The sequence below is a fragment of the Hemicordylus capensis genome, chromosome 13 (genome assembly GCF_027244095.1).
Source record: "Hemicordylus capensis ecotype Gifberg chromosome 13, rHemCap1.1.pri, whole genome shotgun sequence".
NCBI classification, from domain to species: Eukaryota; Metazoa; Chordata; class Lepidosauria; order Squamata; family Cordylidae; genus Hemicordylus; species Hemicordylus capensis.
In genome coordinates, this window is record NC_069669.1 from 10,859,515 (window position 1) to 10,886,355 (window position 26,841).

The 26,841-nt window shown below is 47.9% G+C and overlaps 3 protein-coding genes across 13 annotated transcripts in view; 2 read left to right on the plus strand and 1 right to left on the minus strand.

The window, feature by feature from the left end:
* Nucleotides 1–1,779, plus strand: part of WDR90 (WD repeat domain 90) — a 63,964-nt gene extending 62,185 nt beyond the window's left edge. The window contains exon 43 of the mRNA XM_053276957.1: nucleotides 315–1,779. Coding sequence (XP_053132932.1) covers nucleotides 315–472 — 158 coding nt within the window. The 3' untranslated portion in view covers nucleotides 473–1,779. The remainder of the gene's footprint in view (nucleotides 1–314) is intronic.
* On the minus strand, nucleotides 1,683–12,262 carry LOC128336798 (uncharacterized). 6 transcript variants are annotated; one of them, XM_053276971.1, is made up of 11 exons: nucleotides 12,134–12,262; nucleotides 11,125–11,339; nucleotides 10,941–11,020; nucleotides 10,664–10,780; nucleotides 10,414–10,493; nucleotides 9,933–10,038; nucleotides 9,628–9,723; nucleotides 9,066–9,173; nucleotides 8,824–8,920; nucleotides 4,639–8,462; nucleotides 1,683–4,042 (listed from the first exon to the last, which is right to left on the minus strand). In XM_053276971.1, coding segments are annotated over exons 1-10 (939 nt in total). In that variant the 5' UTR covers nucleotides 12,136–12,262; the 3' UTR covers nucleotides 1,683–4,042; nucleotides 4,639–8,424. The 6 variants fall into 6 exon arrangements, with proteins under 6 accessions (XP_053132946.1, XP_053132945.1, XP_053132944.1 ...); XM_053276970.1 differs by lacking the exon at nucleotides 12,134–12,262 and having other exon boundaries at nucleotides 4,639–4,690; nucleotides 8,379–8,462; nucleotides 11,125–11,381; XM_053276969.1 differs by lacking the exon at nucleotides 12,134–12,262 and having other exon boundaries at nucleotides 4,639–7,979; nucleotides 8,379–8,462; nucleotides 11,125–11,381.
* Nucleotides 9,144–20,217, plus strand: LOC128336807 (WD repeat-containing protein 90-like). Of its 6 annotated transcripts, none has more exons than XM_053276998.1 (8): nucleotides 9,144–9,378; nucleotides 14,581–14,720; nucleotides 15,194–15,324; nucleotides 16,022–16,152; nucleotides 17,476–17,615; nucleotides 17,843–17,962; nucleotides 18,074–18,158; nucleotides 18,754–18,890. In XM_053276998.1, exons 1-7 carry the CDS (start codon nucleotides 9,169–9,171, stop codon nucleotides 18,114–18,116), a joined length of 915 nt encoding a protein of 304 aa, XP_053132973.1. In that variant the 5' UTR covers nucleotides 9,144–9,168; the 3' UTR covers nucleotides 18,117–18,158; nucleotides 18,754–18,890. The 6 variants fall into 6 exon arrangements, with proteins under 6 accessions (XP_053132973.1, XP_053132975.1, XP_053132978.1 ...); XM_053277003.1 differs by lacking the exon at nucleotides 9,144–9,378 and adding an exon at nucleotides 9,625–9,645; XM_053276999.1 differs by lacking the exon at nucleotides 9,144–9,378 and adding an exon at nucleotides 9,934–10,422.
* Nucleotides 20,218–26,841: the final 6,624 nt, after the last annotated feature.

Consider the following 26,841-nt stretch of genomic DNA (forward strand, 5'->3'; position numbering starts at 1 on the left):
GCATCTTGGCTCTGAGGCAGGAGAGAGGGCATGCCCTCAGTTCTTGCCTGTGGGCTTCTCAGAGGCATCTAGCAAGTCACTGTGTGAAACAGGATGCTGGACTTGGGAGGCCATGGGCCCGATCTCAGTAGGCTGCTGTCATATTCTTGTAGGTGTGTCCTAGTCCTCCCCCCTCCTGTCAGAATACCCCCAAACCAGCCTTGGCTGAGGTTCTCAGGAAGTGAATGACTTACCCAGTGTGGAGGACTGCACTTTTTCCTGGGCTCTCCTGCAGAAAAGCCAGTCTTGGCCTCTAGCTTTGCTTACCCCCACAGAGCACCTGCTGAGGCTGATTGACCGCACAGCCAAGACAGAACAGGACTACGCCGGCCACGACGATGCCGTCGGCCTCTGCCGCTTCACCCCCTCCGGGAGGCGCCTCTTCACAGCTTCCTATAACGAGATCCTGGTGTGGGAGGTCCAGAGCACATGAACCCAGCTCTCTCACTCGCCTGCTCGAAGGATGCCAGCGTGGTGGCCGCTCGGAACTCCTCACTTTGCCCCGTTTGAGCTCCGAGAACTTCTGGTCGTGCCCAGGAGCTCTGGAGATGCCCCGTTAGACCCGACACGGGACTGTTCCATGGCTTTCGAGAATATGCTTCCGATGTTTGGGGTAGAAATGGCTGATGGCAACCGACGACGATGCAGGAGTTGAGGGCCAGCTTTTGCATGGGGGACAGACGTCTCCTGGCTTGCTTGGTTTCAGACACACCTCTTCTTGATTCACAGACCCTGGATTACTTGCCTGGAAATCACCATACTGGGGGTGATCCAGGATTTGGACTCTTGGCTAGATTCCCCCTCCCCAAAACTCAGGATCATCTTGGCTCAATAGGGTAACTCTCTTGATTGGAACTGAGGCAGAGAAGCTATTTTGAGTGTCCCTCAGATGTAGGTGTTACTTGACATTTATGGGGATGGTTAGAAGTATGATCTTTTCCCCTGATCCCTGATAACAATGCCAGTAGCTAATTTATTAGTCTTCCTGGTTTCCCCGGCATGGACAGGGAGCATTCTTGGCCACCTTTTCTAAATGGGATCACAGGTGGTTTATTTAGAAAGTCCCCTTCTGGACTGGGTCATGGCTCTGTCCTCGTGTGGACTTGAGGGTGAGCAATCCTCAATCTCGTTGGCTTTTCCATAGAAGTATCCCTGACCCCAGGACAGTGACAAAGCCAAGTAACAGAATCACCCTTTTGGAATCTCCCTTGAGAAACAGTGCAAGGAACAAGATTAAACTCTTGTTCTTCAAAAAAAAAACACCCAACCACTTTTCATTTTGATAGTTGCATCTTAGCTAAGTGGTGTTGAGAATTTGTAAGTCAGAAGAGATTCCCAGCTCTTTCCCCCCAGTTTGCTGAATTCTCTCAGCAGCCCAGATATGGAAACAAAATTAACTATGCTCAGCAGATACAGGATGGCCACTCGGACCAGATCTTGTGAGCACAAAGTTGCCTTTCTGATTAGAAGCTTTAATTAAGGAATATTTTATAGTGAAAAATTGTGTGTTTTTTAAACAAAGAATGCATTGGTAGTAGGGTAGAGAGCTGGCAAAATGGAAACTGGACATCAACTGAGAGGGAAATAACTAATATTTCCCTCTCAGAATTAGACTGTATCAACAACACACACAACTGCATTGCTTTTGTCATTTGTAATTTATTACAAGCTGGAAGAGAAGAAAACTGGTCTGCTTGTGTTTAAGTTTTGATTCCTAATAAATGAGTGTGTTTTTATGCACCTTTTTGATCCCTGCATTTTTCAGTAAGAGGGTGGGTGAATATATGTGTGTGCATACAGCCCTTTAGCCAGGGGAATGAGTCGTCTGAGTGGGCAATTCCAAGGAATCGGGCATGGTATCACTTTTCCAGTAACGGAATCAGAAGCTATATCTAAGAATTCTGATTGGTATTGATGAATTTTTGGTAAGTATGGCACTAAACATTTACACATTCACAGCATTAAACATTCACAGCAGATGTTCTCTTGCCAGTGGGAACATGTAGGATTAATTTGTAGGTTATTTTTGTAATGGAAACAGTAGCTTGAAACTATCTAGATTGATTTTTCTAGCTTTAAAAAAGGTCAAGACAAAGACATACATAATACAGCAAGAGGAGGATGTGATCTTAAGATCTTACCTTAAAGCTTCAGAAGCAGAAAGGGAATGAAATAATTCCCCTCTATTTATCAGATACTGCAAGTTAAGCTAGGAATACTGTTTCCTCTTAGCAGAAAGGTGAAGGAGACACATTTCCCCTTATCCTGGCATGAAATTACCATGTTTTCCCTTCTTTGCCCACTAACTCACCACTGATCAAAGGATGATTCCAGGAATACAAAACTGGATATACCCAATAAAAAGCTGATTCCTTCAGACCAGGTTTGTTCAAGCCTTTCATAAAAGTTATTAGAGGTAATAAAATAGATTCCGAAATATATACATAGACACATGGTTCAAGTGTGGCACAACCCGCAGTCTTTGGCAGTCAGTACAAAAAGAGGTGTGAAGGGAACCAAGAGATTTAAATATTCTGGCTCAGACAGGCCTAAAAACTTTAAAATAAATTAACTGGAAGGCTGCTGACCTTCTTGAAGTAAATCTACATCTTTCAAAATACTTAAAAATTCTGATGTGATAAGTTAAAGGCCTAAGCCATCTTCATTAAGGCCTAAGAGTCAACTTCATTATGATTAAGAATACAGTATTTATACATTGCTTTTAAAACAAAAGCAACGTTCAAAGCAGTTCATATAGCAAACGAAGAAGAAAATAAGTACCCACTGGACTAGACCCATCCACAGATCTATGTAGGTTTGATATTGTTTCCACTTGGTGTGATGGCTATCCCCTGTTTGCATCTGGAATGAAGAGGCACACTGCTCCTGAATCTGGAGGCTCTATTTAGCCACCATCACTAGACTATTTTTTAAAAGAGCCCTCTTGGCTAGTAGTCATTAAACAAACCTTGGTTAACTCATGGGGCTCAGATAGATGGCACAGATGACCATTTTTTTTAAAAAATTACAATAAGGGGAAAGAGGTTAAGAAATCCATTCTTTCTACGTGAGGTTTTGCCTTTGTCAAATATTACATGGTAATAAGCCACCTCTCACTTGTCTCCGCATCCTTAAAAAGGCACCTGAAGCTAGATCAACTTAAAAGGCTGCGTTGGTGGGCGCTCTCAGACTGAAAGCCCAGCAGCCTGTCTCTCCATCATTCCTAATTTGGCAGCAGGAGGAGTCTCAGCGTCCCCTAAATCCCCATCAATCCACCTAGAAAATGTTGCTATCTGTTTAGCTGGTGCAGACAAGACATTTCAGATGTCTAAAACGTTCACGGAGAGGCCTGCCGGAATGCAGTTCTCTGTTCCAGTGTGTGTTTCACATTTTTGCACGCTTCTTTAGGACAAAAGCTGATAAGGGAATAGCCTTGGGAATAGCCTAGATGCTTAGCAGCATAACCCTGGCGTTGCCAAGGCGGCATTCCAGACCTTGCATAAGGCAGTCTTAGGTCCGTATTAGTTTTCCCCCACCAGAGGTCAGCAGCTGGATTTTCCACCTCAGGAACCAAAATATCAGATCGTCACCCTAGGATCTCCTAGGCTCCTTTCCCCTGGGTAGACCTACTTGTGAGGACAGCGGCCCGTTTCAGAGAGCACAGGCCCGTAAGAGAAGCAGCCAGGTTCTGCACTGGAAGACGACCAGAATGTTCAGCTATGGTGCCCAAACATCTGAGCCACGGAGAGCGTCTTCTGGCTTCTCTTGTAAGAACAGCGTTGCTGACACAGGCTGAGGTGGGGCGCAGGCGTCCTCCACTTGGTCTTCCTTGTCCCATGGACAATCGTGGCCGGCCTCCCCATTCATGTCCTGCAGCGGGTAGTAGGTATATCTGCCACGCTTGCGTTCCTCTCGGGAGCTGCAGAAGAGGAACCTTACGTTTCCTATCACGCTGAGCACAAGCAGCAGAGCCAAGGCTGATGTGATGCCAATCCAAGTCTTCCTGTTGGAAAAATATTACATCTGTATCATACCTTTCTTTGTTGCAGCTTAAAGGGGGGACAGGACGGGCTACCTATGATCCCAAATGGTCTTCTATCGATAGGATGCTGCCATGTACCAAGTCAGACCCTTGGTCCATCTAGCTCAGTACTGTCTACCCAGACTGGCAGCAGCCTCTCCAAGGTTTCAGGCAGGAGTCTCCCTCAGGCCAATCTTGGAGATGCTGCCAGGGAGGGGACTTGGAACCTTCTGCTCTTCCCAGAGTGGCCCCATCCCCGAAGGGGAATGCACATGTGTATTCTCCCATCCAAATCAGGGTGGACCCTGCTTAGCAAAGTGGGACAATTAATGCTTGCTACCACCGGACCAAGGATCTCTAGACCCAGACCTGCTTAGATTTAGCAGAGATGCTGCTGCATTGAGGGCTTCCAGGTCAAGCTCTGGAACCCATTTATGATGTAACAGAACATCCAGGAAGCTGAGATTTTAACTGGCTTTTAAGACTCCTCCCGCTTTTAAAACTGCTATGGTACAGGAGACTCCAGAACACTGGAAGCTGGAGCAATTAAGCACAACAAGCAAGAATGCACAGCTTACTCTCTGAAGATGAATTCCTCCTGGAGACAAGCCTTCAGGAGACACTGGCTTTCTGGAAAGAGAGTCAGAGAAGAGACTGGAAAAGATGACACTCATTTGCCAGGGTGTGTTCAAGGGACTGTAGGTTTACACAACAGTAACTGATTAAAACCAGGCTTAAGTGACATAGGAACATAGGAAGCTGGCGTACACGGAGTCAGACCCTTGGTCCATCTCGCTCAGTATTGTCTACACTGACTGGCAGTGGCTTCTCCAAGGTTTTCAGACAGGGGTCTTTCCCAGCCCTACCAGTTACCAATCCACACATGAACCTTTCCCCTTATCCCATGACCGCTAAGCCCCAGTACATTATGTCAACCAGATCACCTTTATCCACATGCTGTTGACACTCTCAAATAGCTCCAAAACGTTAGTGAGGCAAGACTTGCCCTTGCAGAAGCCAGGCTGGTTCAGCAAGGCCTGTTCTTCTAGGTGCTTAACCAATTTTGCTCTTAAGCCTGCTTTCCATCAATTTACCCAACACAGTAGTTAAGCTAACCGGCCTGTAGTTTTCCGGGTCCCCCCGCCACCGGGTCCTTTTTTGTTAACTACTTCCCAGTCCTCTGGTACAGAGTCTGATTGTAGGGACAAATGACATATTTTTGCTAAGAGCAAATGTTGCTTGAAGAGCAGTGGAGACCAACCAGCTTCACCCACCACATCATCTTCCTCTCCCTACGCCTGGAACAGCATTCAGGGAGAGAGAGAGAGATAACACCATCTAGACTAAGCTCTTCATCCAACCATGTTTCCTGGAGCATCACAAAATCAGAATCTGAAATCGATTCCATCAAGGAGACATCCTTAATCTTAGACCTCCAACCAGCCATACTCCATGTTATCAAAGACAAAAGCCTTTCAGATCTCACAGATGTTACATGTCACTTAATTACGTCCAAATGATGAATTGCAGTTCCTTCTCTATTGGGTGCTGGTTCTTCTGAACTTGTAATTGACAGAGGGAGTCCATTCAATCCAACAGAATCACCTCCATTGCCTCAAACGAAGGTTGAGACCACAAATGCTGTCTTTCCAATGGTGTTGAACTTAAAGGGTTCAGTGAACATGTGGAAAAAAAGTGGCTTGTTCGGGAGGGTCTCAAGGAGAAAGCCAGTTCTCAAGAAAGGCCACATTAAAGCTCGTTTGAGCTTTGCCAGAAGGCACCTTGAAGATTCTGATGCCAAATGGAAAAAGGTCTTATGGTCCGATGAGACCAAGATTGAACTATTTGGCCTCAACTGACAGTACCACTGGTGTAAATCCAACGCAGCTCACCATCCACAACACACCATACCTACAGTGAAGCATGGAGGTGGCAGCATCCTGTTGTGGGGGTGTTTCTCTGCCTCAGGGACTGGGGCTCTCGTTAGGGTAGAAGGAAAAATGGATGGCGCAAAATACCGTCAGATTCTGGAAGAAAACCTGCTACCCTCTGCCAGACAGTTGAGGATGGGCAGAAGATTCACCTTTCAACATGACAACGATCCGAAGCACACAGCAAAATTGACCACACAGTGGCTGTAGGAGAAGAAAGTGAACGTCCTCATGTGGCCCAGTCAGAGCCCAGACCTAAATCCCATAGAAAATCTGTGGAGAGATTTGAAGATAGCAGTCCACCAACACCTACCATCCAATGTGACCGAACTTGAACAGTTCTGTATGGAGGAGTGGGCAAATATTGCTCCGTCTCGATGTGCAAGGTTGATAGAGAAGTATCCCAACAGACTCAAGGCTGTTATTAAAGCAAAAGGTGGTTCAGCAAAATATTGACATTGGGGGGGTGATCCTTTTTCAATCTCAGTAATTCTTGTTTTTTATTTCTGACACTGTTTCTGGACTGTAATTGTGATGTTTTTCAGTTGGATGTTATAGGTTGCATTGGATAAGTACAGCTGGTGAAGGGAATTTTCTTTGTGTTTTCATTTCAGGATGTAAGGGAACCAGAATTTAAGGTCTATCAAAGGGGGTGATTCTTTCCAATACCCACTGTAAATGAGTCAAGAAGACACACATTTTGGTCACCAATTTCAACCACAGGGTGACCTTCTGATTAACCTGTTTCACTTCATTACTCCGTAGAGCTTCTTCACATTCAATCAGCCTAAAAGCAGGGGCCTCACAATCCTTTTCAAGCAGTAGTCATGTTGCCTGTTTCATAAACTCCGGGTCAAGGATCACTTTGTGATGTTCATGGATGGGATCCAGATGATCCCAATTTTGAAAATTCTATCCACCTATGGCCGATGAGACTTTAGATCTAAGAAATTGACTTGGGGTCTTGCTTCAGAGAATTGTGTCAATTCCTCCTTTAGCATCACTATTGAAGAATGTTTCTATCATTTCTCTGGTTTTTCGACACCGGTGGTTTTAAGGGAGAAATCTCTTCCCCCCTGCAGCAAGTATGATGGTTTTAAAATTAAATCAGTAGGATCATTTGGTGCTTCCCTCTCTCCCTTGATCCTTTCAAATCCTTTAAATTGTTTCCGATTGATTAGAAACCTGACTGATGATTATCACTGTTTCAGCTGTCAAGAGGCAGAAGGAGGCAGATGAACCTGAAAATGCAGATCTAACTTGGGGTCTTGCTTCAGAGAATTGTGTCAATTCCTCCTTTAGCATCACTGTTGAAGAATGTTTCTATCATTTCTCTGGTTTTTCGACACCGGTGGTTTTAAGGGAGAAATCTCTTCCCCCCTGCAGCAAGTATGATGGTTTTAGAATTAAATCAGTAGGATCATTTGGTGCTTCCCTCTCTCCCTTGATCCTTTCAAATCCTTTAAATTGTTTCCGATTGATTAGAAACCTGACTGATGATTATCACTGTTTCAGCTGTCAAGAGGCAGAAGGAGGCAGATGAACCTGAAAAAGCAGATCTAACTTGGTCATAAACCTCATTTGTAGCAGTATCTAATCCAGAAGGATCTGGAGAGTCCCTCAAGATAGACGATGAATCTGCATTGTTAAACAAAGCCTCTAGAGAGCCTCCTACTTGTGCTTGAGAATTGTTTGCTGTGGGCAAGGATATCCCGATCTCAGCATTATGATTTGGTGCTTCCATTCTCTCAGTTACAGAACCTAATTTAGGGATAGAGTCAGAAATAGTTCTCCCTGGTGAGATGTCTGCCAGAGGAACAAATGTATTCGAGGTTCTAAAGGAACTGAAAAGACTTACTCATTCCTGTTTTTTAGAATATTTTTGGATTTTTGCTTGCTTAGATTTCTCTCTCCCTTCTATGGACCGTGTGGGCTGTTTCTCGGGCACTTCTTGTTTCCCGTTCTTGAATGTAGGGCTGTAACTTCCTCTAACCAACAACATGGATGGAAGTAAAAACCACATTCCTCGCCAGGAAGAAGTCCATGGGTTGGGAAAGAAGATGAGATGACGCTGTGTGGATGAATCCGTGGGGGCCAGCTGTGGGAACGAGGTCACGGTCTCAACAGCACATGCCCTTGCCTTATCAGGCAAAGAAATTCTTAGAGGGAATCCTCTATGTTGATGGCAAGGGCTCTGGGCCAGAGAGGTCAGGAGGGGAGTAAGCTCCTCCAGCTCCTCCCTCTTTCTCTTCCATACAGAGGCCCTGGAGCATCTGCAATGAGAGCAGGGCTTGGGAAAAGGGCAGAGGAACCTCCCCATCCCTGAGAAATGGCGGCAGATTCTGGGCTGGCGTTCCCAAAGGGAGCAAGAGAAATGGCATCCCCACCTGATTTTGGCCACAAGCTTGTCCAGTGTCCATGAGCTGATTGCCCTCAGTCATCCCAGAACTCAACATCTTGGAGCAGGTCCTCTGTTTGGGAGAGAAGACAAGAGAATTCACGAGAGCACGGCTTGGTTTGGGAAAGGGGCAGAGGACCCTCCCCATCCCCGAGAAATGGAGGCAGGTTCTGGGATGGAATTCCCAAAGGAAACAAGAGAAACGGCTTCCCCAGCTGCAGTTTGGCCACAAGGCCTTCCTCAGGGAGCGCCATGTTCCCCCTAGGGCTGGATTGGGAAGCGAAGGCACTTTCTCTGGGGAGGGCACTTGGAGGCAAGGGTGGAGGAGCATGTGGGGTCCTCGGAGACCCACAGAGGGCCCAGAGGGAGCTCTGCCTAGGCCCAGAGCAGGGAGGGAGCTCTGTCTGCCCCGTTTCCATGGGGATGGATGCTACCTTCACTAGATGAAGTGCTGTCTTGGTCTTTGGCCTGGGCTGCCATCCTCCACACCTGAAGAACTGCAAAGGGCAGCAGGGGCTTGATCTTCTCTGCCTGGAGAGAGAGAGAGAGAGAGAGAGAGAGAGAGAGAGAGAGAGAGAGAGAGAGAGAGAGGACGAAGGCCTGTCAGAGCTCTTCTGGGGACCCTGAAGCTGGAGGAGGGGGGACTGGAGGATGCCGGACCCAAGGGGATACCTACCTCAAAGTAGAAGGGCGGCCCAGTCGCCAGATCAAGCAGCAAACAGCCAGCCCTTTCTGCCACCGCCTCCTCCTGCTCGTCTTTGGTCTCCACCTCACTATTAATGGCCTGCAGGATGAAAAGGTCCCTCAGAATGCCACAGCCGTGGTCGAAATCCTCACACCAGCAGCCCCCTTGCCTGGCTGCTGAGAACGGGGACCCAAGACAGAGAAAGATCTCCAAGGTGGTTCTCGCCAACATTTCTACGTCGTCCTCACGAATGAGCTACCCAAATTACCAGGGAGCCTCTTATGCCCCCTCCCTCCCAGCTCAGGTGAGCCGAGTGGGGGGGAGGGTCTCTTCGGGGTGGGGGCCCGCCTATGGAATACCCTTCCCTGGCTGCTCAGGGTGCCAGGACGGGGCTGCACATCTGAACGCTGCCCACCGGGAGGGAGTCGAGGCCTTATCCGCCGACATGCTTGACCCTACCCCTACCCACAACCAGGAAGGGCAGAGGAGCCTGCTGACCCCAACTGGACCAGGGGATGGTCCCTCCGTGGCTGGGAGACGCCACCTTACCTACCTCAGTGATATGGATGAGGTGCTCCAGGCTGGGCCTTTGAGAAAGGAGGGCTCTGAGCAGGCCCTGCAGGGCCTCCTCAGGTGGCAGAAACAGGTCCTGAGAGGGAGAAAGGGAGCCAGAGTGTGGCTTCTGGAGGCTGGAGGGGGTCGCAGCCCCCCTCAGGGAGGGGAAAGGCACCACTGGGCCTCCGAAGAGCCCCGCTTGCCCTCTGCCCATCTTGGGGGATCCAGACCCCCCCAGCCAGGTTCCTTGCCTAGGAGGGCAGCAGTGGGGCAGGGTGGGGTGGGGTCTCCCTCCATACTCACCTCCTGGTCTTGCTGTGGCCCTTGCTCTGGCATCACGCTCATCCAGAACAGGCAGCCGGAGATGATTTTATGTTCCCTGCTCTGGCAGAAGCAGGGCTTCATCCGACTGTCAAGGAAAGGGGAACGATGAGAAATCCCGCTGGGGCGGGGGGAGAAGGCGGTCCAGGAAAGGGCTGAGGGGGGAGATTCCGCCCCCTCCCTCAGTGCCCCGATCCAAGGCTTCCCCAGGACTCAGGGCAGGAGAAGGGGGCCGGATCCTGTGGCACTCAAGCCGTCTGCCCAGAGGAGGGAGTCCTCAATGACACCTTCTGGGGCCAAGGGGGTGGAGGACCAAGGGGCTGGTCCCTTTCCATGTCCCCCCCCCCCCGGGTCCCACACTGCCTCTTCCCTACATCGGACTTCCCTCCCAAACATCCTCCGGGACTCCCACCACTGGCCACCCCACATCTCCCTCTCCAGACCCCTCCCGTCCCCCACGTACCTCAGCAAGGTGAGAGCCTCCGCGCAGAGGGAGAAGAGGTAGGGAGGCAGGGGGTCCTCCCAGGTATACTCCATCTCCTCCTGGGAGGGAACAGAGAGAGGGAGGCGAAAGTCACCCCCGATCCATGGGGGGGGGCTCCCCTAGACCTGCCCCAGCTCCACCCCCCTGCCCCGCTGGGCTTGGCTCTGTTCCAAGGGCTGCCTCCACCCCACTCCCCCCCATCCAGGCCCCCCAGCTGCCAACCACTCACCAGCACGGCCTGGGCTGCCAAACCCTTTGAGAAGGGAAGGCGGCGTTCCCCTCTCTGGAGGCTGTTCCTGCAGGCCTCGATCAGGGTCTTCAGGAACGAGACCCGGTCCCTCCGGTCCTGGAAGGGGAAAACAATGGGGCCGTGAAGTGGGGCAGGATGCCCCTTGGATGGCAGGCCCCCTTTCATGTGAGCCGCCCTGCCGTCCCTTGGTACCCCACCCCCCTGGACACGGCTCTGGGCTTCCCTGGGGGGGTTCTGGGAGGGGGTCTCTCCATACCTTCCCTTCTTCTTCACTTTCCGGTCTGGCCTTATCCACAAGGCGGAGCCTGGCCTTGATGAGGCTGCTGGGTGTTGGAGCTGCAGGAAGAGGTGGAGAAGGCAGGAGAGTGAGTGGGGCCCCTTACCAGCCCGGCCGCCCCCTTGCCTCCCCCCCCCCCCGGCCAACTGGGGCCCCTCCTCACCTCCAGCATCCTCAACAGGGGGCTCGGCTGGCTCTGGCCGGCTGCAGCCCCCAACCAGTGGCAGCGAAGGAGCAGGGCCCACCCGGTTGGTGCGGCCGCACAGGACCCACCACCTCCGGGGGGCAGCTGGCCTGGAGGCTGCAGACTCCCCTGGGGCGGCCAGGGGGGCCACTCGGCTGGACCGCCTAGCCAGGAGGGCTCGGAGCCTGCGCAGCCTAGAAGAGAGCAGGCAGAGCATGAGAACGAGACCTTTGGGCAGAAAGGTGGGCGTGGGATAGGGGGGGACCCAGGGGGCGGGGAAACCCTGCATGGCCGCCAGGAGGGGGATGCCAGGAGCCCAAGACGGCTAGCCCTCTTCAGTCAGCGAGGTGGCACAGCTCTGGGCTGGGGAGGTGCAGAAGGGAGATCTCCCAACCCTTGGCAGGCTGGAGAGCTTGCCCATTAAAGAATGACGAATCCCTCCTGGGCTCCTGAGTTGAGGAGAGACGCAGGCAGGGAGTGGGTGCTGGAGAAGGGGCCGTGTGGGGCCAGGCCTTCTCTGGGGCTGCCCCGGACCGGCTTGGGAATGGGCTCCCGGTCCACAGAGGAGCTCCTGCATCTCTGGCTGCCTCCCCCAAATCCCTTTAGACACACCTGTCTTCTCAGGCCTTGGGCTAAAACTTTTTTAAAAGTGCTTTGATAAATTTGTATTTATCTGTATTTATTTATTTACGGTCTTTGACCAAATAGTACAATACATTTACATGAAAAACTAAAACACACTTTCAGCAAATATAAAACATTAAAATATAAAACCAATTAATCATTTACATGAAAAGCTAAAACAAACTTTCAGCAAATATAAAACATTAAAATATAAAACCAATTAATCATTTATAGTGGAGTGTGTGTGTATATATATATATATATATATATATATATATATATATATATATATATATATATAAAAATATAAAATAGCTTCTCCAATAAGATGGTTTAGACTGGAAATGAATCAGTCAATACTCACATGATCCACAGGCTCGTGGCTGTACTCCAGTTACGGACTTGAACCCTAACCTAAACCTAACCTAAGACTAACAACCAACAGCAACAAGTAGAAACAACGACGAACCCTGCCCAACCGCCTCCCCCTCCCTATCCCAAACAACCCCGAACCCCAACAGTTAACCCCAACAACAAACCCTCCCCCTCCCTACCCCAAATAAATCCCCGCTTCTCTCTGAAGAGCTCTCTGATCTTTAATCTCAGTCTCACACTCAATCTCTCTCTCTTTCACTCTCTCAATCGCGCCCAATCACTCTCTAAATACCTTTCGCGGCCACAGACACTCTCTCAAACACCCTCTCTCTTTCACTCGCACATGCATTCAAGGGAGTCAGCGATGATTCCTGCCCCAGTATCCCGTAGCGACGGGTGATGTCACAAAGGGGGCCGCATCACCAGTTAACTGCCAACTCAACGGCCGTTGGTCCTCTGAGGTCGAGGACCCTCCTTGGAACTCTGGGGCCCCTGCGGTTCTTCTGGGGGTCTCTCCCTTTCCGGCCACATCCCTGTCCCCCATGAGAGGCCTCCATCTTCCCCACCATGGCTAGAGGGGCACCCTCCCAAATCCCTCCTGGGAGACCCTTCCCACCTGCAAGACTCCCTTCTTTGCTGCTGTGAACCCCACAGGACCCAAGGAGGAGCCCTCCTTTTCTGGGTCCCAAATACAACGGCCTCCTTCTTGGAGTGGTGTCTCTTCCAAAGAGGACTCCATGGACAAGTGGGTCTGCCTTCACCATCTAGAGGGACATCTCACTTGCCCTGATGCTTCCTGAAAAACACACCTTCCGACATTTCAGGGATGAAAAGGGGGCCTTCCAAATGTGTTTCTGGTCCCCCATTCCCATCTGAAGGGGCACTGCTTGGCCAGAATCTACCCCCAAGGCTGCAATTACTACTACTACAAACATGTGCCAATTTTCACCATTAGGGTCATTAGGAAGGGGATTGAGAATAAAAGTGCTATTCTTGTTATTCCTTTATACAAGCCTCTGACCGTGGTGGCTGGTGGCCAATAGGGTGGTGTGGTGGTGGTGCAGCGAGAAAAGAACTCTGTGCATGCTCAAAGGACCCTTTGTCTGTGTGTCCAAGATGGAGCCCTGGCTTTAAAAGGATGAATGACACATTCTCTAACCCTTCATCAGGCTGAAACATTCTGCCTAACTCTCAAGACTGCACTCTCTCCTACGACCAGAGGTCAATGCAAAAATATGTTGGAGAGAATCCACAGAAAGCTCGATGGATGGAGAGGGACTCTCTCTTGCATTCACCGTTAAATAGGAATAGGAGTAATAATGTGCCTAGCTAACAGCTGGCATCCAAAACATTGCTCTCAGTGTGTGAATTGCACATAGATGGAAATGGCATTTGAGAAGCCAGTGGACACAGGATCCACAGGGTTCCCAGACTATGGGAAATACCTATATTGGGCAGCAGCGAGATAGGAAGATGCTGAAAGGCACGGGAGGAGGCAATGGTCAACCCCACCTGTGTTCTACCAAAGACAACCACAGGGCTCTGTGGGCACCAGGAGTCGACACCGACTCGATGGCACAGCTTTACCTTTCTCTTCTGGGGGAGAACGTTTAGCTGGAGGAGAGTGAATAGCCCCATTCAATTCCAGCACAGCATTCTTCCAGTGGTTGTTGCTGGTATCTACTTTATATTTGGGGTGGTCTGTGTTGGTTTGTGATAGATATAGTGAGCCTTGTTGGAACACGGAACCATTTTATTTGTTTTTTCTGTGTAAGCTGCAGTGAGAAGTGGTATATAAATATTGATAGTTGCCGTTTAGGCCTCTCAAAATGTATGCAGATTCATGTTGGCTTCCTAAAAACAATTTTGTTCAGTTCTCGCCTACAACCGTGGATAACGCAACCACATATAACGAGATCTTGAGTGAATGGGAATTGGGGGGGTTAGGTTCCTGGAGCTAAAAGAGAGGCTTAAAAGGCAATCATAAGAGCAAGAACGTACCGTGTCATGCTCTCCAGGTCTCCAGCAATGCCCCTCCGCCAGCAAACGCCCAGTTCTGGAGGTTTTCTGTGAAAAATCATGGGGTGGGGGAGGGATTTTAAAAATTGTTTATTTTACAAAAGAGCCACAAAATGGCTCCGTTCAGCAAAATGGTGGCCAGAAATGACCTTGGAGGTCATTTCCGGCCACCTAGAAACTGTGGATTGGCAAAATTTTACCCACCCACCCCGCTTCCAAGCAACATATAACGAGGTTAGGTCTCAATTGCCTGACGGCAGATACGCAAAACTGTGGGTGACGGCACCGTGGATAACGAGGGCCACCTGTAATCAAGGCATTATTTGCCGCTTGCTCCTCTGAACTTCAGCTCAACTCTTTGGCGTCTGCCTGTTGGTTGCCTTCTGTCTAATCGGAATGCACATCTATCCCCAACAGCTGTATGAATTCACTGCCTCGGACGAAATGCCACGCACTGTGGCTTTTCACCCCTCGCAACAGATCTTTGCTTGTGGCTTCGATACCGGCGTGGTGAGGACCATCAGCTTAGCTGCCTCAAAGCTGCTTGAGGAACACAAGTACGTTTGTCTCGGAGTTCAGGTCCTGAATATTTTTGTGTGTATGAATCCAAAATGACGGGAGTTGGCGATGGTCATTTGAAATGGGAGGTTCCTTCTGGATCGAGGGTCCCCAGATGATGTTGGACTACAACTCCCATCATTCCCTGCCACAGTGGCTTTTGTTTGGGAACCCCTGTTAGGGATGTAGGTGGCTATTCGCCTCTGGTGGGAAACTGGAAAAGACACACTGTGTAAACCTGCCTGATTCCTTTTTTCAGGCTTGATGGTGAAGCCTGGAAAAAAAAAATCTGAAATGGGTCAGTCCAGGCAGGTCAATCACCTCATCTGCTGTTTAAGGAACCAGGCCTCAACTGATGAGGTCCTAAGCAATTACTTTGCAATCAATGTGTGGACTGTTGCATTGGTTTCAACCTTCATAGTCACTTCTCCGTTGTGCCTAGCTTTCTTTCCCCCTTTTCGGTGTCCTCTAGGCAACACCACGACTCAATCACGGGGCTGATCTTCTCCCCAGACGGCAATTTCATGTACAGTTGCTGCGCTCGTGGGACCCTGGCTCTTTATAATTGTGCTGTCCAGAAAAGTCACATCGTCCGAGTTCTGGGTAAGATCCTTGCCTCTTGAGGCCATCTTCTTCCAGCCTGTCGGTGGAAGTCCCTAGATGGCAGAACGGAAGAATGGAAATCTAGAGGGGTGTTGTGGCATATACTGGTTAGAGTCTTGGATCAGAGAGGGAGGGAGGAAGGGAGATCTAAATCTTCCTTTTTGCACTGCAGCCCTTCCCCTGAGTGGGGCACAGTTTGGCCCACTGCTCTTATGTTTGCTTCCTAACAGAGAGGGGGCATGGAAAGAAGTTCCTATTACGGAGCTTTGCCCTGATTTTCCTGCACAAGGTGGTCTCTGTGGGTTTCCTCATGCGAATGGCGTTGGTGCAAATACACTCTGTGTCTCTTTTCACGAGTTGACCTTCATGCAAACCCTTTGCTCAAGTCATTTTTATTTACTTTATTTTATTTTAAATATTTCTGTACCGTCCAAAACTTGCATCTCTGGGCGGTTTACCATTGAAATCATCTACAACATTAAATCAATTGGCAATTGAGATCATTGCAAACATTTAAAACCCAATATTAAAACTATTAGAACTATCAATCTAATTCAAAGCCTGGGTGAATAAATGTGTCTTCAGTGCCTTTTTAAAAGTTGCCGGAGATGGGGAGGCTCTTGTTTAGGGTGACTTGATAGATTTCCTCCCCTCCTTTGTTTCCTCTCATTGAACAACTGTCTGCCTCACTCCCCAGCTAATGTGGTGGTACAAGATGCTGACCACGGGCCCGATGCCTTGTCGATCAGCGCCGACGGACATCTCCTGGCCTTCGTGGGACCTTCTGAGTACATTGTGACTCTGATGGATGCCAGATCCCTAGATGAAGTAAGTGCCATTTCCTTCCGTCTCGGGTTGCTGCAGAAGCAGAAAGGTGTAAAAACTTTATTTCGGTCGTAGACCAGCAATACAAGAATATTAAAATAATAATGATAATAACAATAATAAGATGATAATTTAGCATTTAGCCTTTGTGGTTGTGGAGGGATAAGCAGAAACCTGTCAGCAATTTTTTATCTAAAACCAGTGAAAATGGAGAGGTCTGGAATGAGAATTGCTGCTGAGGGACTGGGATATCTCCGGCAGTATTTAATCCAGCATAGACCATCATGATTGTTCTTAACAAAATATATTTTATTGCAAGATTGAAAGATGTTGTAACATACTGTAACACATATGCTATTTTGATTGTATTTGCATAGCAGTATCAGGTTATTCCATTTTGGCATTGCATCGCACGATACTGCCCCCCCCCCGCCCTTTCTGGTTGGTTCTGTATATCTCCATGCCATGCCTGACAGACTGCAGCAATGTTGCTAGTCCTCACTGAGGTGGTAAACCTGTCTGGGTTGTAACATTTCCGGCTGCAGACACTGGGGCTCACAGGACTGAGGGTTCCTCCAATACCAGGTGGCAGGTGCGATCTCTGTACATAAAAACCTTGGGGTGGAGAAGGTTAAACGGGACTGTACCATTTCAGACTTTGGGTGGGGTATAACCTTTGAAGTTGCATTTTTTAAAAAAGTAAAGCACCTCCCTTTAAGTAGAAAGCTAGACACCCGGGAGATATTTCAGCTCAGCCTTCTGAAGTTTTCTATTTGCAAGAAGTTTCAAGGCATTACAAGTTGGATGAACATGAAGCTGCCAGAACAGCATTTGGTCGGAGGGTCCTGCAACAGGTCCTTCTGGGTCAATAGCTCCAGCTTGGTTATTTTCCCTCCCGTGGTTGGTGCTGTGGTATGTCCCAAGCTTGGGTGACCTCCTACACCAGCCGAGAAAGGTACATTGGTACTCACCGTGAAGGTGTCTTCTGGCTGGTGTAGAAGAGGTCACCCAAGGCCCGCCCGGGTTGTGTTAGGCTGGAGCTGATGATCTGGTTGTAGGGGGACAGTTTTTCTGTCTTTCTCCGCATTATTGTTTGTATATTGTTGTATATTCTGTGTTGTGTTCTGTGGTTTTCATTCCGTAGCTTGAGCTGTTTTAAGCACTGAGGAGATCCGCCCACATGCACTGGGTTAAGGATCTTCAAGTATGACTACTTCCTGCCTTTTGGAGCATGTGGGGGGGGTGTAATCCCAAGCTTGGGTGACCTCTTCTACACCAGCCAGAAGACACCTTCACGGTGAGTACCAATGTACCTTTCTTTTTCAGTGGCCTTATAGGCAATCTAGGAAGAAGTGTGATTGCAATATCAGAAGCAAAGAATTTTGCAACAGAATGCAAGTTCTCCGTTTGGTTACAAAAGAAAAGCTCCTAGTCCTCATTTTTAAAGTCTTCATTTTTTGCAAATGGTGGGTTAATTTCCACTCAATGCTTAAAGAGGTTCTGCCGAGTGAGACTTGTAGTCCTTGGGGAGGGAAGGTGCTTCCCTCATCGGGGCCGAAATCTCAGATTTGGTAAATAGTGTGTCAGTTCACCAGACTTTGCACGATTCATTCCAGTCTCCGAACATGGAATGGATTTGCTCCAACGTACACACAGCTGGTTGTGACTTCCCCTCTTGCATTTCCTCTCCTAGGTACCCAGCCCTCTGCCTCCCAGCCTGGCAGCCTTTTGCCCTTGGGATAAAAGCACAATCGTCTACATGGGCTTTGGGCTGCAGAAGGAGGTCTTGTTCTACAGCCTGCTGCAGAAACAGGTGCCTACGGTTTTCCTCGGTCACTTGTCTGAGATCGGCTCCAGAACAAGTTATTTTGGGATCCAATCCTTTGGATCTAACATGTCGGAACTTCTCCTTGCTTGTGTGCAGGTTGTGGAGAAGGTCCCCCTGCCTTACTTTGCCACGTCGCTGAGTTTGTCTCCTGCTGCCTGCGTCCTGGCTGTTGGCTTCAACGGTGAGTCTGGGTGTTTGTTCAGCACATAGACAGCCAGGGCTGATCTCTGAAGACCCTGCAGGAGGGTAGCTCCTAGACAAGGAGCAAGCTAAGGGGCACCAGGTATTGTGCTTCCTCCAGCAGAGGTTGCTACATCAGGACAGCTCTGCTGGATCAGGTCCAAGGCCATTCTAGTCCAGCCTCCTGTTTCCCCCAGTTACCCACCTCTGACAAGCCCACAGTCAAGAGATGAAGGCCAGCCCTCTCTCCTGCTGTTGCTCCCCGGCAACTGGTATTGAGAGGCATCTTGGCTCTGAGGCAGGAGAGAGGGCATGCCCTCAGTTCTTGCCTGTGGGCTTCTCAGAGGCATCTAGCAAGTCACTGTGTGAAACAGGATGCTGGACTATGGAGGCCATGGGCCCGATCTCAGTAGGCTGCTGTCATATTCTTGTAGGTGTGTCCTAGTCCTCCCCCCTCCTGTCAGAATACCCCCAAACCAGCCTTGGCTGAGGTTCTCAGGAAGTGAATGACTTACCCAGTGTGGAGGACTGCACTTTTTCCTGGGCTCTCCTGCAGAAAAGCCAGTCTTGGCCTCTAGCTTTGCTTACCCCCACAGAGCACCTGCTGAGGCTGATTGACCGCACAGCAAAGACAGAACAGGACTACGCCGGCCAAGACGATGCCGTCGGCCTCTGCCGCTTCACCCCCTCCGGGAGGCGCCTCTTCACAGCTTCCTATAACGAGATCCTGGTGTGGGAGGTCCAGAGCAGATGAACCCAGCTCTCTCACTCGCCTGCTCGAAGGATACCAGCATGGTGGCCGCTCGGAACTCCTCACTTTGCCCCGTTTGAGCTCCGAGAACTTCTGGTCGTGCCCAGGAGCTCTGGAGATGCCCCATTAGACCCGACACGGGACTGTTCCATGGCTTTCGAGAATATGCTTCCGATGTTTGGGGTAGAAATGGCTGATGGCAACCGACGACAATGCAGGAGTTGAGGGCCAGCTTTTGCATGGGGGACAGACGTCTCCTGGCTTGCTTGGTTTCAGACACACCTCTTCTTGATTCACAGACCCTGGATTACTTGCCTGGAAATCACCATACTGGGGGTGATCCAGGATTTGGACTCTTGGCTAGATTCCCCCTCCCCAAAACTCAGGATCATCTTGGCTCAATAGGGTAACTCTCTTGATTGGAACTGAGGCAGAGAAGCTATTTTGAGTGTCCCTCAGATGTAGGTGTTACTTGACATTTATGGGGATGGTTAGAAGTATGATCTTTTCCCCTGATCCCTGATAACAATGCCAGTAGCTAATTTATTAGTCTTCCTGGTTTCCTCGGCATGGACAGGGAGCATTCTTGGCCACCTTTTCTAAATGGGATCACAGGTGGTTTACTTAGAAAGTTCCCTCCTGGACTGGGTCATGGCTCTGTCCTCGTGTGGACTTGAGGGTGAGCAATCCTCAAACTCGTTGGCTTTTTCATAGAAGTATCCCTGACCCCAGGACAGTGACAAAGCCAAGTAACAGAATCACCCTTTTGGAATCTCCCTTGAGAAACAGTGCAAGAAACAAGATTAAACTCTTGTTCTTCAAAAAAAACAACCCAACCAATTTTCATTTTGATAGTTGCATCTTATCTAAGTGGTGTTGAGAATTTGTAAGTCAGAAGAGATTCCCAGCTCTTTCCCCCCAGTTTGCTGAATTCTCTCAGCAGCCCAGATATGGAAACAAAATTAACTATGCTCAGCAGATACAGGATGGCCACTGGGACCAGATCTTGTGAGCACAAAGTTGCCTTTCTGATTAGAAGATTTATTTAAGGAATATTTTATAGTGAAAAATTGTGTGTTTTTTAAACAAAGAATGCATTGGTAGTAGGGTAGAGAGCTGGTAAAATGGAAACTGGACATCAACTGACAGGGAAATAACTAATATTTCCCTCTCAGAATTAGACTGTATCAACAACACACACAACTGCATTGCTTTTGTCATTTGTAATTTATTACAAGCTGGAAGAGAAGAAAACTGGTCTGCTTGTGTTTAAGTTTTGATTCCTAATAAACGAGTGTGTTTTTATGCACCTTTTTGATCCCTGCATTTTTCAGTAAGAGGGTGGGTGAATATATGTGTGTGCATACAGCCCTTTAGCCAGGGGAATGAGTCGTCTGAGTGGGCAATTCCAAGGAATCGGGCATGGTATCACTTTTCCAGTAACGGAATCAGAAGCTATATCTAAGAATTCTGATTGGTATTGATGAATTTTTGGTAAGTATGGCACTAAACATTTACACATTCACAGCATTAAACATTCACAGCGGATGTTCTCTTGCCAGTGGGAACATGTAGGATTAGTTTGTAGGTTATTTTTGTAATGGAAACAGTAGCTTGAAACTATCTAGATTGATTTTTCTAGCTTTAAAAAAGGTCAAGACAAAGACATACATAATACAGCAAGAGGAGGATGTGATCTTAAGATCTTACCTTAAAGCTTCAGAAGCAGAAAGGGAATGAAATAATTCCCCTCTATGTATCAGATACTGCAGGTTAAGCTAGGAATACTGTTTCCTCTTAGCAGAAAGGTGAAGGAGACACATTTCCCCCTATCCTGGCATGAAATTACCATGTTTTCCCTTCTTTGCCCACTAACTCACCACTGATCAAAGGATGATTCCAGTAATACAAAACTGGATATACCCAATAAAAAGCTGATTCCTTCAGACCAGGTTTGTTCAAGCCTTTCATAAAAGTTATTAGAGGTAATAAAATAGATTCTGAAATATATACATAGACACATGGTTCAAGTGTGGCACAACCCGCAGTCTTTGGCAGTCAGTACAAAAAGAGGTGTGAAGGGAACCAAGAGATTTAAATATTCTGGCTCAGACAGGCCTAAAAACTTTAAAATAAATTAACTGGAAGGCTGCTGACCTTCTTGAAGTAAATCTACATCTTTCAAAATACTTAAAAATTCTGATGTGATAAGTTAAAGGCCTAAGCCATCTTCATTAAGGCCTAAGAGTCAACTTCATTATGATTAAGAATACAGTATTTATACATTGCTTTTAAAACAAAAGCAACGTTCAAAGCAGTTCATATAGCAAACGAAGAAGAAAATAAGTACCCACTGGACTAGAACCATCCACAGATCTATGCATGTTTGATATTGTTTCCACTTGGTGTGATGGCTATCCCCTGTTTGCATCTGGAATGAAGAGGCACACTGCTCCTGAATCTGGAGGCTCTATTTAGCCACCATCACTAGACTATTTTTTAAAAGAGCCCTCTTGGCTAGTAGTCATTAAACAAACCTTGGTTAACTCATGGGACTCAGATAGATGGCACAGATGACCATTTTTTTTAAAAAAATTACAAAAAGGGGAAAGAGGTTAAGAAATCCATTCTTTCTACGTGAGGTTTTGCCTTTGTCAAATATTACATGGTAATAAGCCACCTCTCACTTGTCTCCGCATCCTTAAAGAGGCACCTGCCTCGAAGTGTTAGTAAAATACAAGTCAAACAACCAACTGAAAGCTAGATCAACTTAAAAGGCTGCGTTGGTGGGCGCTCTCAGACTGAAAGCCCAGCAGCCTGTCTCTCCAACATTCCTAATTTGGCAGCAGGAGGAGTCTCAGCGTCCCCTAAATCCCCATCAATCCACCTAGAAAATGTTGCTATCTGTTTAGCTGGTGCAGAAAAGACATTTCAGATGTCTAAAACGTTCACGGAGAGGCCTGCCGGAATGCAGTTCTCTGTTCCAGTGTGTGTTTCACATTTTTGCACGCTACTTTAGGACAAAAGCTGATAAGGGAATAGCCTTGGGAATAGCCTAGAAGAGAAGCAGCCAGGTTCTGCACTGGAAGACCTCCAGAATGTTCAGCTATGGTGCCCATACATCTGAGCCACGGAGAGCGTCTTCTGGCTTCTCTTGTAAGAACAGCGTTGCTGTCACAGGCTGAGGTGGGGCGCAGGCATCCTCCACTTGGTCTTCCTTGTCCCATGGACAATCATGACCGGCCTCCCCATTCATGTCCTGCAGCGGGTAGTAGGTATATCCGCCACGCTTGCGTTCCTCTCGGGAGCTGCAGAAGAGGAACTTTACGTTTCCTATCACGCTGAGCACAAGCAGCAGAGCCAAGGCTGATGTGATGCCAATCCAAGTCTTCCTGTTGGAAAAATATTACATCTATATCATACCTTTCTTTGTTGCAGCTTAAGAGGGGACGGGACGGGCTACCTAAGATCCCAAATGGTCTTCTATCTATAGGATGCTGCCATGTATCGAGTCAGACCCTTGGTCCATCTAGCTCAGTACTGTCTACCCAGACTGGCAGCAGCCTCTCCAAGGTTTCAGGCAGGAGTCTCCCTCAGGCCAATCTTGGAGATGCTGCCAGGGAGGGGACTTGGAACCTTCTGCTCTTCCCAGAGTGGCCCCATCCCCGAAGGGGAATGCACATGTGTATTCTCCCATCCAAATCAGGGTGGACCCTGCTTAGCAAAGTGGGACAATTAATGCTTGCTACCACCGGACCAAGGACCTCTACACCCAGACCTGCTTAGATTTAGCAGAGATGCTGCTGCATTGAGGGCTTCCAGGTCAAGCTCTGGAACCCATTTATGACGTAACAGAACATCCAGGAAGCTGAGATTTTAACTGGCTTTTAAGACTCCTCCCGCTTTTAAAACTGCTGTGGTACAGGAGACTCCAGAACACTGGAAGCTGGAGCAATTAAGTACAACAAGCAAGAATGCACAGCTTACTCTCTGAAGATGAATTCCTCCTTGAGACCAGCCTTCAGGAGACACTGGCTTTCTGGAAAGAGAGTCAGATAAGAGACTGGAAAAGATGACACTCATTTGCCAGGGTGTGTTCAAGGGACTGCAGGTTTACACAACAGTAACTGATTAAAACCAGGCTTAAGTGTCATAGGAACATAGGAAGCTGGCGTACACGGAGTCAGACCCTTGGTCCATCTCGCTCAGTATTGTCTACACTGACTGGCAGTGGCTTCTCCAAGGTTTTCAGACAGGGGTCTTTCCCAGCCCTACCAGTTACCAATCCACACATGAACCTTTCCCCTTATCCCATGACCGCTAAGCCCCAGTACATTATGTCAACCAGATCACCTTTATCCACATGCTGTTGACACTCTCAAATAGCTCCAAAACGTTAGTGAGGCAAGACTTGCCCTTGCAGAAGCCAGGCTGGTTCAGCAAGGCCTGTTCTTCTAGGTGCTTAACCAGTTTTGCTCTTAAGCCTGCTTTCCATCAATTTACCCAACACAGAAGTTAAGCTAACCGGCCTGTAGTTTTCCAGGTCCCCCCACCACCGGGTCCTTTTTTGTTAACTACTTCCCAGTCCTCTGGCACAGAGTCTGATTGTAGGGACAAATGACATATTTTTGCTAAGAGCAAATGTTGCTTGAAGAGCAGTGGAGACCAACCAGCTTCACCCACCATATCATCTTCCTCTCCCTACGCCTGGAACAGCATTCAGGGAGAGAGAGAGAGATAACACCATCTAGACTAAGCTCTTCATCCAACCATGTTCCCTGGAGCATCACAAAATCAGAATCTGAAATCGATTCCATCAAGGAGACATCCTTAATCTTAGACCTCCAACCAGCCATACTCCATGTTATCAAAGACAAAAGCCTTTCAGATCTCACAGATGTTACATGTCACTTAATTACGTCCAAATGATGAATTGCAGTTCCTTCTCTATTGGGTGCTGGTTCTTCTGAACTTGTAATTGACAGAGGGAGTCCATTCAATCCAACAGAATCACCTCCATTGCCTCAAACGAAGGTTGAGACCACAAATGCTGTCTTTCCAATGGTGTTGAACTTAAAGGGTTCAGTGAACATGTGGAAAAAATGTGGCTTGTTCGGGAGGGTCTCAAGGAGAAAGCCAGTTCTCAAGAAAGGCCACATTAAAGCTCGTTTGAGCTTTGCCAGAAGGCACCTTGAAGATTCTGATGCCAAATGGAAAAAGGTCTTATGGTCAGATGAGACCAAGATTGAACTATTTGGCCTCAACTGACAGTACCACTGGTGTAAATCCAACGCAGCTCACCATCCACAACACACCATACCTACAGTGAAGCATGGAGGTGGCAGCATCCTGTTGTGGGGGTGTTTCTCTGCCTCAGGGACTGGGGCTCTCGTTAGGGTAGAAGGAAAAATGGATGGGGCAAAATACCGTCAGATTCTGGAAGAAAACCTGCTACCCTCTGCCAGACAGTTGAGGATGGGCAGAAGATTCACCTTTCAACATGACAACGATCCGAAGCACACAGCAAAATTGACCACACAGTGGCTGTAGGAGAAGAAAGTGAACGTCCTCATGTGGCCCAGTCAGAGCCCAGACCTAAATCCCATAGAAAATCTGTGGAGAGATTTGAAGATAGCAGTCCACCAACACCTACCATCCAATGTGACCGAACTTGAACAGTTCTGTATGGAGGTGTGGGCAAATATTGCTCCGTCTAGATGTGCAAGGTTGATAGAGAAGTATCCCAACAGACTCAAGGCTGTTATTAAAGCAAAAGGTGGTTCAGCAAAATATTGACATTGGGGGGGTGATCCTTTTTCAATCTCAGTAATTCTTGTTTTTTATTTCTGACACTTTTTCTGGACTGTAATTGTGATGTTTTTCAGTTGGATGTTATAGGTTGCATTGGATAAGTACAGCTGGTGAAGGGAATTTTCTTTGTGTTTTCATTTCAGGATGTAAGGGAACCAGAATTTAAGGTCTATCAAAGGGGGTGATTCTTTCCAATACCCACTGTAAATGAGTCAAGAAGACACACATTTTGGTCACCAATTTCAACCACAGGGTGACCTTCTGATTTAACCTGTTTCACTTCATTACTCCGTAGAGCTTCTTCACATTCAATCAGCCTAAAAGCAGGGGCCTCACAATCCTTTTCAAGCAGTAGTCATGTTGCCTGTTTCATAAACTCCGGGTCAAGGATCACTTTGTGATGTTCATGGATGGGATCCAGATGATCCCAATTTTGAAAATTCTGTCCACCTATGGCCGATGAGACTTTAGATCTAAGAAATTGACTTGGGGTCTTGCTTCAGAGAATTGTGTCAATTCCTCCTTTAGCATCACTATTGAAGAATGTTTCTATCATTTCTCTGGTTTTTCGACACCGGGGGTTTTAAGGGAGAAATCTCTTCCCCCCTGCAGCAAGTATGATGGTTTTAAAATAAAATCAGTAGGATCATTTGGTGCTTCCCTCTCTCCCTTGATCCTTTCAAATCCTTTAAATTGTTTCCGATTGATTAGAAACCTGACTGATGATTATCACTGTTTCAGCTGTCAAGAGGCAGAAGGAGGCAGATGAACCTGAAAATGCAGATCTAACTTGGGGTCTTGCTTCAGAGAATTGTGTCAATTCCTCCTTTAGCATCACTGTTGAAGAATGTTTCTATCATTTCTCTGGTTTTTCGACACCGGTGGTTTTAAGGGAGAAATCTCTTCCCCCTGCAGCAAGTATGATGTTTTTAAAATTAAATCAGTAGGATCATTTGGTGCTTCCCTCTCTCCCTTGATCCTTTCAAATCCTTTATATTGTTTCCGATTGATTAGAAACCTGACTGATGATTATCACTGTTTCAGCTGTCAAGAGGCAGAAGGAGGCAGATGAACCTGAAAAAGCAGATCTAACTTGGTCATAAACCTCATTTGTAGCAGTATCTAATCCAGAAGGATCTGGAGAGTCCCTCAAGATAGACGATGAATCTGCATTGTTAAACAAAGCCTCTAGAGAGCCTCCTACTTGTGCTTGAGAATTGTTTGCTGTGGGCAAGGATATCCCAATCTCAGCATTATGATTTGGTGCTTCCATTCTCTCAGTTACAGAACCTAATTTAGGGATAGAGTCAGAAATAGTTCTCCCTGGTGAGATGTCTGCCAGAGGAACAAATGTATTCGAGGTTCTAAAGGAACTGAAAAGACTTACTCATTCCTGTTTTTTAGAATATTTTTGGATTTTTGCTTGCTTAGATTTCTCTCTCCCTTCTATGGACCGTGTGGGCTGTTTCTCGGGCACTTCTTGTTTCCCGTTCTTGAATGTAGGGCTGTAACTTCCTCTAACCAACAACATGGATGGAAGTAAAAACCACATTCCTTGCCAGGAAGAAGTCCATTGGTTGGGAAAGAAGATGAGATGACGCTGTGTGGATGAATCCGTGGGGGCCAGCTGTGGGAACGAGGTCACGGTCTCAACAGCACATGCCCTTGCCTTATCAGGCAAAGAAATTCTTAGAGGGAATCCTCTATGTTGATGGCAAGGGCTCTGGGCCAGAGAGGTCAGGAGGGGAGTAAGCTCCTCCAGCTCCTCCCTCTTTCTCTTCCATACAGAGGCCCTGGAGCATCTGCAATGAGAGCAGGGCTTGGGAAAAGGGCAGAGGAACCTCCCCATCCCTGAGAAATGGCGGCAGATTCTGGGCTGGCGTTCCCAAAGGGAGCAAGAGAAATGGCATCCCCACCTGATTTTGGCCACAAGCTTGTCCAGTGTCCATGAGCTGATTGCCCTCAGTCATCCCAGAACTCAACATCTTGGAGCAGGTCCTCTGTTTGGGAGAGAAGACAAGAGAATTCATGAGAGCACGGCTTGGTTTGGGAAAGGGGCAGAGGACCCTCCCCATCCCCGAGAAATGGAGGCAGGTTCTGGGATGGAATTCCCAAAGGAAAC

Bases quoted from the DNA above. Each gene is read 5' to 3' on its own strand.
- LOC128336798 (XM_053276970.1), bottom strand. From the start codon at position 11,362: ATGCTCTGCCTGCTCTCTTCTAGGCTGCGCAGGCTCCGAGCCCTCCTG. The intron at 10,781-10,940 runs GTATGGAGAGAC...TTCCCCTTCCAG, and splicing joins AAAGTGAAGAAGAAGGGAAG to GACCGGAGGGACCGGGTCTC. The intron at 10,039-10,413 runs GTACGTGGGGGA...TTTCCTTGACAG, and splicing joins GAGGCTCTCACCTTGCTGAG to TCGGATGAAGCCCTGCTTCT.
- LOC128336807 (XM_053276998.1), top strand. From the start codon at position 9,169: ATGGCCTGCAGGATGAAAAGGTCCCTCAGAATGCCACAGCCGTGGTCG. The intron at 15,325-16,021 runs GTAAGATCCTTG...CTCACTCCCCAG, and splicing joins TCACATCGTCCGAGTTCTGG to CTAATGTGGTGGTACAAGAT. The intron at 16,153-17,475 runs GTAAGTGCCATT...TTTCTTTTTCAG, and splicing joins ATGCCAGATCCCTAGATGAA to TGGCCTTATAGGCAATCTAG.